The following is a 14313-nucleotide window of genomic DNA, read 5'->3' as shown; positions in this document are numbered from 1 at the left end:
CAGGAATAACAGAGGAATTGCAATTCAGAACGTATCTTCTTACTTTATCTGCCAATCTGTGCCGAGATACAGTCCTCAAATACATTTTTAGAAGAGAAGTGGAAATTCTAGAAGTGTTACACCTTTAGCACTTTCTTGCCTTTGTGCCTCTGTTTACTGGGGTTTCCCGGGCAAGAACAACCTCGCCCTCATCCCTTTCTGCTGAGTAAGCTCACTGGCTCAGATTCGCGGCCTCGCCTACAAAGAGCTGCCCAAGCCCCCAGTCCATCCGCACCCCACCCCCACCCCACCCCTGGACCCCAGTCTGCAGGTCCCACTGAGGAGGTGGCTTCTGCAGTTTGTCCTGTGGTAATCTACTCTGATCTACTCTTCAGTGTCTGAGTCATCACTGCCTTAGTGAAGCAGCTCTGAAACTCCCAATGAGGGGCCAGAACAGAACTTCCTTCAAATTCTTTTAGAAAACTTTAAAAACATCTGAATTTCAGAAAAGAAGCCAGCTTTCCTATTCAAAGTTTCAGCTCTGCATATTAAATTTAGACTCAGATTTGGTGGGCCCCCAGGACCTGATTTCTAATTGTCTCACCCCAGTCTCCTACCTCTTCCTCCCCCCGAACAGAACAGTGTACGCTCTAGTAATGAAGAACTCCAACTGGCTTGGACTTCCCATGTCACTTCATAAGCTCCTACCCCAGGATGACACGCACTCACCCTGTCTTATCAGTTTTGTGCATAATTTCTCGGCCCTAAGAACCCACTTCAGATGGTACCTTTGCTTCTCTTCCCTTCCCACGCCGCCCAACACCAAACTGCCCCCCAACCACGATCAGGACATAGTATGAGGTCCCGCCTCTGAGGAAGGTCCATACCCCTGTTCCTCCCTTACGACACGGGCAAAGGCGCATGTGTACCCTCCTCCCCTCCGCAACCCCATGCTCTTTCATGGTCTGGGCTTGAGGATCATTTTATCCTGCCTCCTCAAACAGTGCAACAGGAACAGTTCAACCACTACCCAATGGGTTGTACATTAGGTACAGAAAGGAAGATAGTCTGTGGCCTAACATCTGCATTTCTCTGGATGGCCCTGTGATCCAGAATATTACAAAGTACAAGCACACCTTGTTTATTGTGCCCTGTTTTGTTGCACTCTACAGACGCTGTCTTTTACAAATTGGAGGAGTTTCTGGCAACCCTGGGTTTAGCAGGTCCAACAGCACTTGCTCACTTCATGTCTCTGTGTCACATTTTGGTAATTCTCGCAATTCTTCAAGCTTTTTCGTTGTTGTATTTGCTACGATGACCTGTGATCAGTGATTACAACCTGCTGAAAGCCCAGATGATGACTAGCATTTTTCCAGCAGGAAGTATTTTTTAATTCAAGTATGTACATTTTAAAAAACAATGCGATCGCATACTTCAGAGTCCACAGCAGAGTGTAAACATAACCTTTATATTAACTGAGAAACCCAAAAATTCATTTGATTCACTCTATCATGATATTTGGTTTATGGCAGTGTTCGGGAATAGAACCCACTATACCTCCAAGGTACACCTGTATACGTTTTAAATATGAAAAATGTTTACTATTTATCACCTAATGAACAATACTTTAATATCCATCACATACTCATTTCAACAAATATCTGGGCTCCTATTAGCCGCCAGGACCTGTGCTGGGCTAAGGCGACTACCAGCCCAAGTCTACCTTGGTGTACCCTCTTTAGACAGATGAATTAGAGAAGCGGGGCCCAGGACTCCAGATGTCAACCTCAGCTGGTACCTCGAGTGTGAAGGCTTTGCCTCTAAGAGTAAATAAGAGAAAGTAACTACTTGTGGGAGCTCAAGTTCTAGTGAGAAAGACAGACAAATACATGGTCAACTCCTAAAATTATCTGTAGGACTCAGGAAAATCAGACTTCAGCACACAAGACTTCACGTTCTCTATCTAAATCCTCACCTCATTGAACACTGGTACCATCAATTTGAACTTGGTCCGAGGCAGCCACCTATCATCATCATCAATTTGAACTTGGTCCGAGGCAGCCACCTAGGCCAGTAGAGCGTTCCAGTACTCTTCCAGATAGGAAACACACCATTCCAGATTCAAGGAGGTCACAAAATTGACCATGTTTCCAATGATCATCCCACAGTGACTGGTCAAACTTATTTCACAAAGGAACATCTCCCAATTAATGTTTGATCTTTATTTTCTTTTACCTTGCAGGTGCCTGAAAATTTTTTTCTGTAATAGTAAATACGTCATAAGCTATTTCAACCCTGTTGGGGTTTATATTTGCTGTAACGGCTCCTTGTTTCGCACTCCTATACCCTTATCTACTAAAATGGAATATGAAAGATAATTGTTCCTCCCAGTTGATACAACACATTAGAATAACATACTTCTTTCAAAACAATTAACTAAAATAAGCTTACTCTCCTAAAATTAAAATCTCTCTTCACCGTAAAGGAGCAACACGCATTTTCCATCTTTGCATGAAATGTACATAGCATGTGTAATTTTGACTGATTGCTTCCTTATGAAAAACAGGTCATGTTGCCCCGAGTTCTGCAAATAATGGCCTGAGTTAATGTCAACTACAACTCTCTTCACTTCTTGATAATCTAACATATGCAGTCATACAGAAATAAATCTCAAAACTAGTATGGGGGAGGGGTTAAAAAATCATATTGGTAAAGAACATCCAGCTACTCATTTCAGATTCCTCCAGGCAAAAGCTGTCTCCGTTAAGAGAAAGTAAATCTCTCACTTTCACACTCACAATAATGGTTGGGAAGGCGCTATAATTTTGTCAAATGCGATTCATTCATTCAACAAATATTTATGAAACATTTTCTGAGAGACGGGAATTGTGCAGAAGACTGGAAGTGAACAAGGAAAATGGAGCCCTCCGCGGGCTCCCTGCAGACCAGGGTCAACACTCAGCAAGCTGCCATTCCTGTTACCCAAGAAGTACTTTACTGTAGGATTTCCCGTAAACCTTATTTCTGTTTCATGCAGATCCTTACCTCTTAGATTTCTGGGATGAATCTGTTTAGTTCGAGGCATCTTCTTTGATTCAGGGGCCCCTTTTTCTTCTTAGAAACTGTAGGAAGAGCAGGTCACGAAAAGGTAGCTCCATTAAACTCAACATCCATCAATTAATTCATGTGCTAAAAAAGAAAAAAAAAAATCACACTTTATTACCTTCAAAGGAAAAATACACTTCAAAAGTCATGGTTAGAGTCCAGCACTCACCTAAACCCAATGGAAGATAACCAAGCCAGAGACACTTGCAAAAACTTACTTACTAACTTTTAATTAAGTGTAGGATATCTCATTTTGCTACTCTCTGGGCTTTCTCACTAAGAAAACAAAAAAATCACTGTACTTTTATCAAAGAAGAGTGAAAAGATTCACTCCATGGTGTTTTACAGTGATATCACAGGATACAATTAAAGTATAGCATGAGACTATAAAAGGGCTATGCTACATGTAATGTGGCTCCTAGTTCATCAAGCTCTTTGGGAACAAGGACCATGTCTCATTCATCTTATTTTACTGAATTAATTCAGTTAATATATGTGGTTGCTATTGGAACTGCTCCCCAATTTTTCTAGTATTTTCTTCTAGGCTTGTGCCAGGACTGTACTTTATGCTTCTCTGTGTTTAGCTACAATGTGTGACCAGTTCTGGCTAATGACCTATGAGTGGAGGAGGCATGCACCGTTTCCAGACTATACCATTTAGTTAGCAAAGCAAAATCCTCCGGCGCTCTCTGTTCCCTTTGCAGTGGGACAGGCACTCTTCCAGACAATGAGTGTTGCAACACAGAGCTGTACTCTTGCTAACCTACCATGATGACCCAGCGTAAACAAGAAAGAGACCTTTGTTGTTTTAAGTGGCTGAGGGTTGGGAATTGTTTTGTTACTGCAGCATCACCTGTTCTGTCCTGACTTATACATCCTAAACACAATGACCGGAAATGCAATATGCCAAAACAATAGTAATTCAAAACCTGATCATCCCTCTTCCCAAATCAGCCACCTGTCTCCTCTTCCATAAGATCGTCACAGATCCTAGAGCTAAAACTTTAGTTCTGATTTCCTGGAATAAAGCTGATGATATTAAGGGGGAAATTATGTTTCACCACTAAGCAAAGCACAACAATGGGTAGCAATGCTTTGTTTAAAACATGTCATACCCAGTACTGTAGAAGAAACAAGAGAATACTTACTGAGCCCCTGCAGGGTGCCTCTGTACTTTCTACACATTACCTAATTCGGTCTTAATAATAACTGGTTAGATAGCTCTCATTTACCTACTTTCCAGATAAGAAGATGAGTTGGGGAGAGGTTGACTAACCTGCCCATGGTCAGCATCTAAACAATGTGGCACACATGACTCAGTCTCAGTGCTCACTTCCTCAGCAGAGATAATAGGTATTCCATGGAATAGGGTCAAGAGGCTGTAGAGCCCAAGTCATGACTATATATTTTGGTGTCAAACTGTACTGGATACAAAGCCAGGCTCTATCCCCTTACTGTGTGGCCTGGTTAAGGTACTTAACCTCTCTGAAGATCAGATTTCCCAAGTGTGAAACTAGGAAATATTATCCACCTCACAGGACTGTTGTAAGGTCTAAACTAAACAATGTGGATGTCCACTGCCTGGCACACAAAACTACTCAAATATTAATTCTCCTTAAGAAAGCCTATATGGGAAAGGCTAGATCTGATATTCCTGTAAAGGTTTTAGAAATTTATGATTTCATTATAACAAAGAAGAAACAAAAGTAAAGGTTACAATTAGTACTTCAGTATTTTACCCCTAATAAGGCTATATGTGGGCACTGCACAAAATTATTTGCAATTTTTTTAACTGCACAGAGAAGAATAAGAAATACGATGGCCAAATACTATATACTTTATCTAGGACCATGCTAAGTGATCTATAAGACATGGTTCCTCAACTCCCTGCATTAAAGACATCCACCCTCCGATTCACGAAGCTTGATTCAATAGAGAATTCGGAGACATTAGGGCCAAATAAATTGTATTTAACATTCCTTGTTAAACTTAAAGCTTTTAAATGGTCACGATATTTGGAAGTTTTTAAAGCGTAAACTCCGAATGTAATATAATCACGTGATCCCGTATCGAGAGCATAAATATAAAATACGCAAATTCCCAATCAGTAACAGCTCCCTGCTACCCCGCTCCCTGCCTACCCACTGTCCCTAGCTGTCCATCCCATGTTTAAATCCTTGTGGGGGGAAGTGAGTACATGCAAAGACAGCGGCACTAGAGCGACTAGGACGAGTAATAAACCGTTCCTTTACAGGAAAAAAATAAATACTACATGGGGCAAAAACATGACACGATCAAAAAGCGTAAAGACAGTTGCAAGGAGAAAAAACATGAATGAATGTGGAGGGCGGAGCCTGGGAAAACCCCTCTGCAACGCTGCACTGAACAAAGCGCTTCGCATGCCAGGAGGAGGGGGAATGGAAGTGCCAGCTCAGGAAGGAGCCCGGAGTGGATGCGGAGAGCATGAGGAGGAGGAGGAGGAGGACGGGATGAGGCGAGCGCGGCAGCCCTGAGACTCCTCCTCGCCGCCGGCTCCGCCACCGCCCCCTCCCCTCTCCAGCAGCAACTCCTTCCCCAGCCCGACCCCAAGGCGAGCCGGAGCCGACCCGCGCCCAAACCCACCGCCCGCTTCTCAACTGCTGCAGGCGCGTACTCCCAACCCGGAAAGAAACTACCCAGGTGGCTGGGAGTAAACAGGCACTTAGAGCAAAGAACGAAAGGAAAAGAAAGCCACAAAGCCGGGAGGTTGGGAAGCCGAGGCCTGGTTTCCCTCACCCCCCACCCTCTTGCAAAATGCGTCTGCGGCTGGAACGCGGGTGGGGAGGCTGGGTCCCTCCGTACCTGCTCGCCTCGCAAGACCGCAGCTCGGGCCGCTCGCGCGCGGCGAGGGCGCCCAGAAGTGGCAAGTGTCTCCCGCACGCAGCCATCCCCTCTGCAAGGTCGGCGGTTGCACACACACGCACACACACACACACACGCGCGCCCGCACGCCCCCCGCCCGCGGAGGGGGAACTGGTCCTGCCCCCCTCCCCGGTACCCTCCCCCCTGCCGCCCTCCCAGCTGCAGCGCCCCCGCCGCGGAGCCCGCGCCGAACCTGCTGCCAGGACGCCCGGCGGAGCCGCTGCCGCTGCAGCCGGCCCAGGAGCTGCGCTGCTGATGGCGGCGGCCGCAGCTCGGAATCTCCGCGACCCCCGCGCGGTGGTGGCGGCGGCGGCGGCGGCGGCGCCCGGGATCCCTCCTTCACTTGACAACCCCAAACACAAACATCGCCTCCTCCCGCTGCTGCTCCAGGCCCCCAGGCTCCGTCCCCCTCCCCGCCGCCGCCGCCGCCGCCCCAGCAGCAGCCACACTGGAGGCCGGCGACTGGCACTCACACCACCCAGCGCTGAAATATTAAACAGGGGAGCCGGCCGGGGGGCGGGGGGGAAGTGCGGGGCGCGCGGGCGGGGGCCGCAGGCGCCGGGCGGGGGAGGCGGCCGCGCTCGCCGGCGCCCCGGGCCGCGGCATGACCGCCGCCGCCGGGGAGGGGGCGGCCGGGGGCCGGGCGGCGAGGCGGGGCGAGCGGCCCCCGGGACCGTGGGGCCCGGGACGCGGAGGGCGGGCGCGGGCTTTACCTCTCCCCGGGGCAGAGTAGGGCACGTTTAGCGTCTTTAGGGGCGACGGGAGGAGCGCGGGCCGAGCGGCGCGGGGGAGGGAGGGCGAAGGTCCGAGGCTTTCCCGCGGGTGGGCGGGGCGGCAGGGGATCCCCGGGGGCGGGAGGCGGGGAGGCCGCGAGCTGCGCCGCGCGGGCGGGGGGGGGGGCGTCCCCCAGCGGGGGCTCGGCGGGGAGGGGGCGGGGGGGTTCGCCGCCGCCGGCTCGGAGGCCCAAGTGGACAGGCGCGGCCGGCACCGCGGCTCAGGGTGGGGACGGGTTGAGTGCCCCGGTCGGGGCTCGCTTGGAGCCCGGAGCCCCGGGTGTCCCCCGCGGGGCGGACCCCGGGCCGCGTCTCCCCCTCCGCTGCCCGCCCCGCGGCTCCGCCCCGCCCGGCCGCCGCAGGGACAGGAGTGGGGGGCGGGAGGAGGCGGTGGCGCGGCCCGAGGGGGGAGGGGCGGGGTTAGGGACGCGAGGGGCGGGAGCCCGGGGTCGCGCCGGCTCGGGGACTGGCGCCCGGCGGGGGCGGAGGGGCGGGCCCACCCGGTCACGCGGCCCGGGGAAGGCCTGGCCGGGTCGCGCAGTTGGGGGCGGTTGGTCCGGGAAGAGGGGCGGGGACGGGCGGGGCGGTAGTTTCTCTTTACCGTCTCTTTACTTTCTAAAGCAGGATGTGGGCCGGGCCGGTGACGTCATGGGGTCTCCCAGTCCCGCCCCCCGCCCGGGCCGAATGGGGGAGGGTAAAGGAGAAGGGAGGGCGACGGGGGGGGGGGGACCCCAAGGGGGTTTCCTCAGCAACGCGTTGAGGGAAGGGGAAAGTCATTGTGAAACTTGAAACTCATTAACTTTGAAAAACAACTTAAAAAAAAAACCTGGGAGGGGGGCGGGGTGTTGGTTTGGAGGGTGGAAGGGGACATATTATTAACCCTGAACTGAAACCACTTCTTGGTGGCGGATGTTCTATTAAAAGACTGAGGGAAGCCAAGGTTATTCCAGAGGCCGCTCCAAAGCCCGCTGGTGATTCCCAGAGCCAGGGCTGCGAGCGCGTTAACCCTTGCCTGTCCGCCTGACAGCTTGGGGCAGGGAGGGGAGGGGTCTTTGGGGTCGGAAAAGGAGGTGCGGGGCTGGGCAGCGGACCTGGCTCCTAGGGCGCCGAGGAGAAGAGAAAGGGGGAAGAAGGAGTAATTATCATAAACCAGAGTTTGACCCTTGCTGCTAGAAAGCAGTAGAGGAAGCAAGGAGTGGTGATCTATGGAAATAAATCAGAAGGGGCTGGACTAGGGTAACGAAGGTTTTAGGTTTAGAACTACTAAAGAATGTTCGAAATCGGGGGCTCAGAAATTCACACATGTACACCTAAAGAAACAGGCAAAAGTGACTGGTTTAAGGAGCCACGTTGAACTTGGGAGGAATAAAGCAAAACAAAAAATTTGATGCAGAAGAATTTCTCAGATTAAACCAAACTGCTTTCCCCTTTTAAGGAATAAAAATGCTAAACGACCGTACACCCACTACGCGGGCCATCTGTGCAAACTTGAATTGTTTTGTTCCCTGGGGCTTCCATAAAGACATCTAGGCTTTTCCTGCTACGGGTGACCCTGAAAATTACCCTGAGAAAATCCTACCTCTAGCTCACTGAGCTAAGAAAAGCTTAATGCACCAAAATGGGAATGATTAAAAATGTAATACTCAATAAAGGAGAGCTTGTAACCAAAAGAAAAGTCAGGAAAAGGGGTGGGGGGAATATACCTATTAAAAACTAACTTTGGTCATAAGAGCAAAGATCACCCAAGAACTGCCTAAATTTGAAAATGATGTTGTTTATCATATACTTTACTTTCAACCTGACAATGAAATAATGCAATCTTTAAATTTTCAATGTGATGTAATCATCTGGCTTTTGTAAAAGTAAATATTATTTAATGGATTGCAATCACAAAAAGTATGTAACATAACTTCCCAACTGGGCTTTTGAAAAACAGTAAACACTCATTTAAATGTTCAAGTATATCTAATCTGTTGGAGGATAAAGATTAAGGTAGTTTGATAATGATTAAGTCTGCCTGGTGTCACTTGCTAAATCAAAATGCTAACTGAATGAATATATCTTTACCCCAGTGGTTGATGAACAGAGCAAATGCACACTGTGAACACAATGTTTATATGGGATTCAGCATTGTTGTGAGCTTTCTAACAGATTAAGCATGCAATTTGGAGTTATAATAGATAATTTTGCCATTTCAGCTTGTTAGAGTTTTTTTCTTAAGTAGACGACTCACAACGTAACTTTCTTGAGTGGCAAATCAATATTAAACTTTCATTTGAAATATATGCAGCACGGAACAGTTTCCTATTTCCTAGTTTCGAATTTCCTAAACGCAATTTCTTTTCCTTAATTCTGCCTGCAGGTCTAACTTCCTATTTATGAGAACGCAAAGAAATCCAGCTAACCGGTAAAGTAGCTAGTTTCGACTTGTTTTGTGGCAAATTAAATACAGTTTCTCAAATGCTATCGGAATGTGGGGGAAGATATAGACATATATATATATATATTTTAAACCATAAGATAAATGTGAATGGTGAACAGCAGTTTGAACTGTCAAAAATTCTGTTAACAATGGGGGAGGTGACCATACTGGGGGGTGGGGAGAAGAAGGGGGTTCCCAGGGCCCTTTTTCGCTCTAGCTGCATCCTCGTCGGCCCTGTGAACGCTTTGGAGCCCCCCTCGGGGCGCAGCGTTCAAGTAAGGGCAGTGTCATGGCAGGGCTCTGTACACATTTCCGTTGCTCAGAAGTTTGGGGAAAACACTAGTCCACCCTGGGGCTTCGTGGCGGGGCCCGGCCGTCCCGGCGCGACCACCGGGCTCCGAGCCGCCAGCGCCGTCCGCGTGTCCCTAGCCCCGGTTCCCACGCGGCCGCCCGGCCCGGCCCCGCTCGGGCTCCCCCCTGGCGCGGCCCCGCGGCCCCGGCCCTCCGCCCTGCGCGCGGCCCGGCAGCGCCGCCGCCACGCGGAGATCCCGGAGGTTCCTCCCTGCCGGCCGCCGGGTCACGCCGCCGCCGGTCCCTCCCCTCCGCCCTCCGCCCTCCGCGCGCGCCGGGCTTTCCCGGCCACCGGCCGAATCCCCTCCTCCTCGGGGCGACCTTGGCGACAAAACCTTCCCCAGCTCGCTCTGCCAACTCTGCCCCCACGCCCAGGTTGCCGCCGAGCCAGACGCCAGACAAAAGAACCGAGAGAAAACTTACCGAACTGCAACGCAAAAGTCTGATCCAAAGCTTCCTGGGTTTAACTTTTAATTTTAAAAACAACAAAAGCAGAAACCAAAAGCCTCCTAGGTTGGAAGTGGGCGTGAGAGGAAATGCTAGGGGGAGGCGCTTCATTCCCTCGGCTGCTCTTGCCCCCCCCCCTTTTCTGGCCCCTGCCTGGGGCTTTGATGTTATCTGGTGCTCCGCCTATGTTGGTTTATACCGTGGGCTCTGGGCCGAGAATGATATACAGATATTTGGCACTTTACGTGCTGGTTTGAAGAGAGGGAAGCAGGTGGTCACGGTAAAGGATTTCCACTTCTTCCCCCCCCCCCCCCCCCCCCCAGCAGTGAGAAAGAACCATTTGCCCCGGGCTGTCCTTTGTTACCTGGACCGAAATGAACAATCCACCAATCCAGAGATCCTGGAGAGCTGGACCATGTGGTATCATCTGTTAGACACACACACACAGGCCTTCTAAATCAGATTCATTTCCCCTCCCCTCTTAGCACAAACTTAGAACAAGGTGGCATTGTCTGTTTTCGGAGGCTTTGTTTGCTTTTTAGATCTGTTTTGAAAGTAAATAGTATTTCCCTTCTGAGATGAACCTGTAGCCTTGAAGCCACAAGGATATACCTCTGAAGAGAAGAATCTCCATAATAACATGCCTTTCATGCCTATTTTTATAAATCAGAATATGCCCGCACCCTCCCCCTCACATTATGGAAAGGTTGTAACTGTTGATTTTATCTTAGTTAAGTGGACACTAGCAGAAACTGGATATATTTTCACATTAGATTAGCAGTCTCAGACCATCACAAACAAAGCAGTAACAAAGGATGGTTTGGGATTCATTCTTTCCTTATCTCTCTCTCTCTCTCTCTCTCTCTTTAACAGAAAAGTAATCAAAAAGGTTTGTCCTGTCTGCCATTCAGCTCTAACTGTTCATTCACTTTATGCTAACACCAACCTATGTTCAAGCCTTGCCCTCTGGGAGTTTACAAATTAATGGAGACAGGATAAACACATAGAAAAAAAAATACCTAGAGGGAAAAAAGATACAAGAAGAAGCTTATAAACGGAGCCAATTAAAGTTATACAGAGTTATTTACATGCTTGCTGAGAGCTTTCTGGGTTGGGTGGAAGGCAGGATTATCAGAGAAAGTTCCATCCTGAAGGTGAGTTCTGGGTAGCGTTTTGAAGCAGAGAACGTTCTTGATTTGGCAATGGTATGAGAATCTCATGCCAGGCAAGGGGAATAGCTTGAAGGTTAGAGCAAGTGAACTGTGTGTGATGGTGTTGCTGGCTAGAGCCGGAAGTCACAACAAACGTGAAACAACTAGGCTGGCCCTCTAAACATGGACTCCAAACCAGTACACTTTTGAGAAAGAAAGGGACGCTATTAATAACTATGCAGATGAGAGACTGTAGCTCAACTGTCCTAGTAATGAGCTATGAAGACAGAATGGGGAGACAACAGATAACCCCAGAAAAGCCTTCTCTGGCATGGTTAGGAAGGAATTTGGGCGTGATACTGAGACTGATCTTTTTAAGAAAAATCATGGTCATTGATGGAGTTCAGATCTGTCACTGTAGTATCTTTACCAGTAGAAGTACTAAAGTAGTATTTGTATGGACAGAAATTGCTGCAGTAGACTTGTAGCAGCAGCAATGGTAATGGTCTCAAGAGTAATGGTGCAAATAATTGACAGTTTTTGAGAATTTATGACTTGTCAGCCTTTCCTGTGTAAACTCATTTAATCCCCACTATAAACCCATACTGCAGATGAAGAGAAAGAGGCTTAGCATTGCCTAATAATCTCCCTACAGCCACAGAGCTGATAGGTATGTGCTTGGAGCCCAGAGAATACTGAGAGGCTTAAAGCTTGGAGAGTATAGCTTGAGAAAAAAGTTACAATAGCTCTACCATGCTCTACATCTTTGGGGAAAGAAGAAAAAGAAATGAAAAAAATAAGTCCATATTTTTAAGTTTTGAGAAGCTTGTGGATTGTGTGATGAAAATGGGGAAGTCCTGTTGGTATGATGGTTGAAGGGGAGAAGAGACAATGACTAATTTTAACCGAGTCTACTTTTTATTATTATTATTATTATTATTAACATATAATGTATTATTTGTTTCAAGGGTACAGGTCTGTGAATCATCACGCTTGCACATTTCACAGCACTCACCATAGCACATACCCTCCCCAATATTCATCATTTTTTTTTTAAGATTTATTTATTTATTTGACAGACAGAGATCAGAAGTAGGCAGAGAGAGGCAGACAGAGAGAGAGGAGAAAGCAGGCTCCCTGCTGAACAGAGAGCCCAATGCGGGGCTCTCTCCAGGACCCCGAGACCATGACCTGAACCGAAGGCAGAAACTTTAACCCAATGAGCCACCCAGGTGCCTCACACCCTAATTTTAAGAAGGATGATTTCATTCACATTTATGCCAATACTATGAACCTTACAAGATACGCTATAATAAGAAACCTGGGTCTCTAACTTCATTTAAAAGCACCTAAGTCAATGCCAACTAATAGAAGAGTGTATTGAGTATTATCTGGTATACTATCTGCTGACGGGCTGGAGGCAGGCTAGAAGTAACTGATGGAAGGGAGACTTGGAGTTCCTAAAATCATTCTTCATAGACAGTGTCCATGAGTGGCACACGGGGAGCACTAGAAAAAGGCACTGGCATTCGACCTTATCTGAAATCAAAATAGTCCAACTTTGTCCATGATCGAACGCTCTGGAAACAGGGAAGTGCTGTAATCTATGACATTGTATTGTTCGGCAGGGACTGCTATACGTAACACTGTAGATGGAGCCACTCAAACCTTAGAAGCCTATTTCCTCCCAGATCTGGAAGCTCCAAGTCCAAGATCAAGGGGTGATCTGATTTGGCGTCTGGTGAGAGCTTTCTTCCTGGCTTATAGCTGGCCAGCCAGCTGCCTCAGCCCAGTGTCTTCACGTGGCATTTCTTGGGAGTGTGTACATGGAGAGAGCCAGCAAATCTTCTAGTATCTCAGAAAGACCCTAATCCTGGGATCAGGGCCCCACCCTTATGATTTCATTTAACTTAATTGCCTCCCAAAGACCCTATTTCCAAATATAGTCACACTGAAAGTAGGGCTTTAACATATGAATCTGGAGTGTGCGGAGAGGAACAATTCAGTCCACAGCAGACTTACATGGAAATGCAGAGTGAATCCATACAAACCTAGGAAGCCATCCTGTCAACTTCTTGAAGATGAAATAAGTGACATGGACTTTGGGTTCATGCCCAAGTTCCAGTCAGAGAGGACACTGGTGACTGTGGGAAAAGTTGTGCTCATCTCTTCAAGTTCTAGTTCCTTCCTCATAGGGGTGAAGACGGGATTGAGTGAAACACTGGATGTAAAGCCTGGAACTAACAAATTGCTCAGTGAACGTTAGCTACTATTATAACTCTCGCTACTGTTTTACTAATGCCGCTGCCTGGAAAAATCGGGGATTGGAAAACCTCAGAAGTAGACTGCAGCCTCCTCTGTCCAAGGGGAGACCCAACTGGGGCGTGCTTGATTTTATCATAGCCGCAGAGAGCCAAAGGCCTTCATGCTTGTCTCCACTTTCCAGGAAGAATGACGCCTAAATAACTCTTACAACATAGTAGTAGGGGCAGCTGGGTGGCTCAGTGGGTTAAAGCCTCTGCCTTTGGCTCAGGTTAGGATCCCAGGGTGTTGGGATCAAGCCCCTCGTGTGCTCTCTGCTCGGTGGGGAGTCTGCTTCCCTTGCTCTCTCTGCCTACCTCTCTGCCTACTTGTGGTCTCTGTCTGTCAAAAAATAAATAAAATCTTAAAAAAAAAAAAAAAAAAGAAAGAAAGAAAGAGAGGAAAACATAGTAGGATACTCTACTTTTTTAACATGTCTAGTAAAACAGTTTTAAGTCTCCTGTTGAAAACCATTTTGGTATACACATTTATTGCATTGTAAATAAAGCCATCTTATTGAAAGCCAAAGGATTTAAGGGTCTCATCTTCCCCCATTGGGTTCACAGGCTGAACTTATATAAATCAAGCATTCTCTGTCTTAGCCTATCTAAACTGTAGAGATCCCTTTCTCCACCCCACACTCTCCATCTCATCACTCCATTCATTTCCTTTATAACATCCAGCATTCTGGAATTATCTTGTTGATTTCCTTGTCTATTATCTCTCAATTCTCCAGTAGAATAGGAGGGCCATGAGTGAAGGGGGCTTGATTTGTTCCCTCACTGAATCCCCAGCACCTGGACCAGTGATGCAATCAATATTTGTTGAACAAATGAATGAGAAAAGCATAACTCCTTTCCATCCGAGAGCAATCCCACTCGTT

At 48.0% G+C, this 14313-nt stretch overlaps 1 protein-coding gene across 5 annotated transcripts in view; it reads right to left on the bottom strand.

Annotated features, from left to right (window-relative positions):
* HIVEP1 (HIVEP zinc finger 1) overlaps nt 1-10133 on the bottom strand; it is a 144411-nt gene extending 134278 nt beyond the window's left edge. Inside the window, exons 1-2 of one of the 5 annotated variants that reach the window (XM_059399444.1) lie at nt 9955-10133; nt 3025-3168 (exon numbers count right to left, since the gene is read on the bottom strand). In XM_059399444.1, the coding sequence (XP_059255427.1) occupies nt 3025-3064 (40 nt within the window). In that variant the 5' untranslated portion in view covers nt 3065-3168; nt 9955-10133. Of the gene's footprint in view, nt 1-3024; nt 3169-5925; nt 6090-6178; nt 6444-6698; nt 6806-9954 lie in introns of those variants that run through there. The other 4 variants (XM_059399440.1, XM_059399442.1, XM_059399441.1 and 1 more) reach the window with 4 other exon arrangements.
* Nucleotides 10134-14313: the final 4180 nt, after the last annotated feature.

The sequence above is a fragment of the Mustela nigripes genome, chromosome 5 (assembly GCF_022355385.1).
Source record: "Mustela nigripes isolate SB6536 chromosome 5, MUSNIG.SB6536, whole genome shotgun sequence".
Lineage (NCBI taxonomy): Eukaryota > Metazoa > Chordata > Mammalia > Carnivora > Mustelidae > Mustela > Mustela nigripes.
This window is presented reverse-complemented; position numbering and strand designations above follow the sequence as displayed.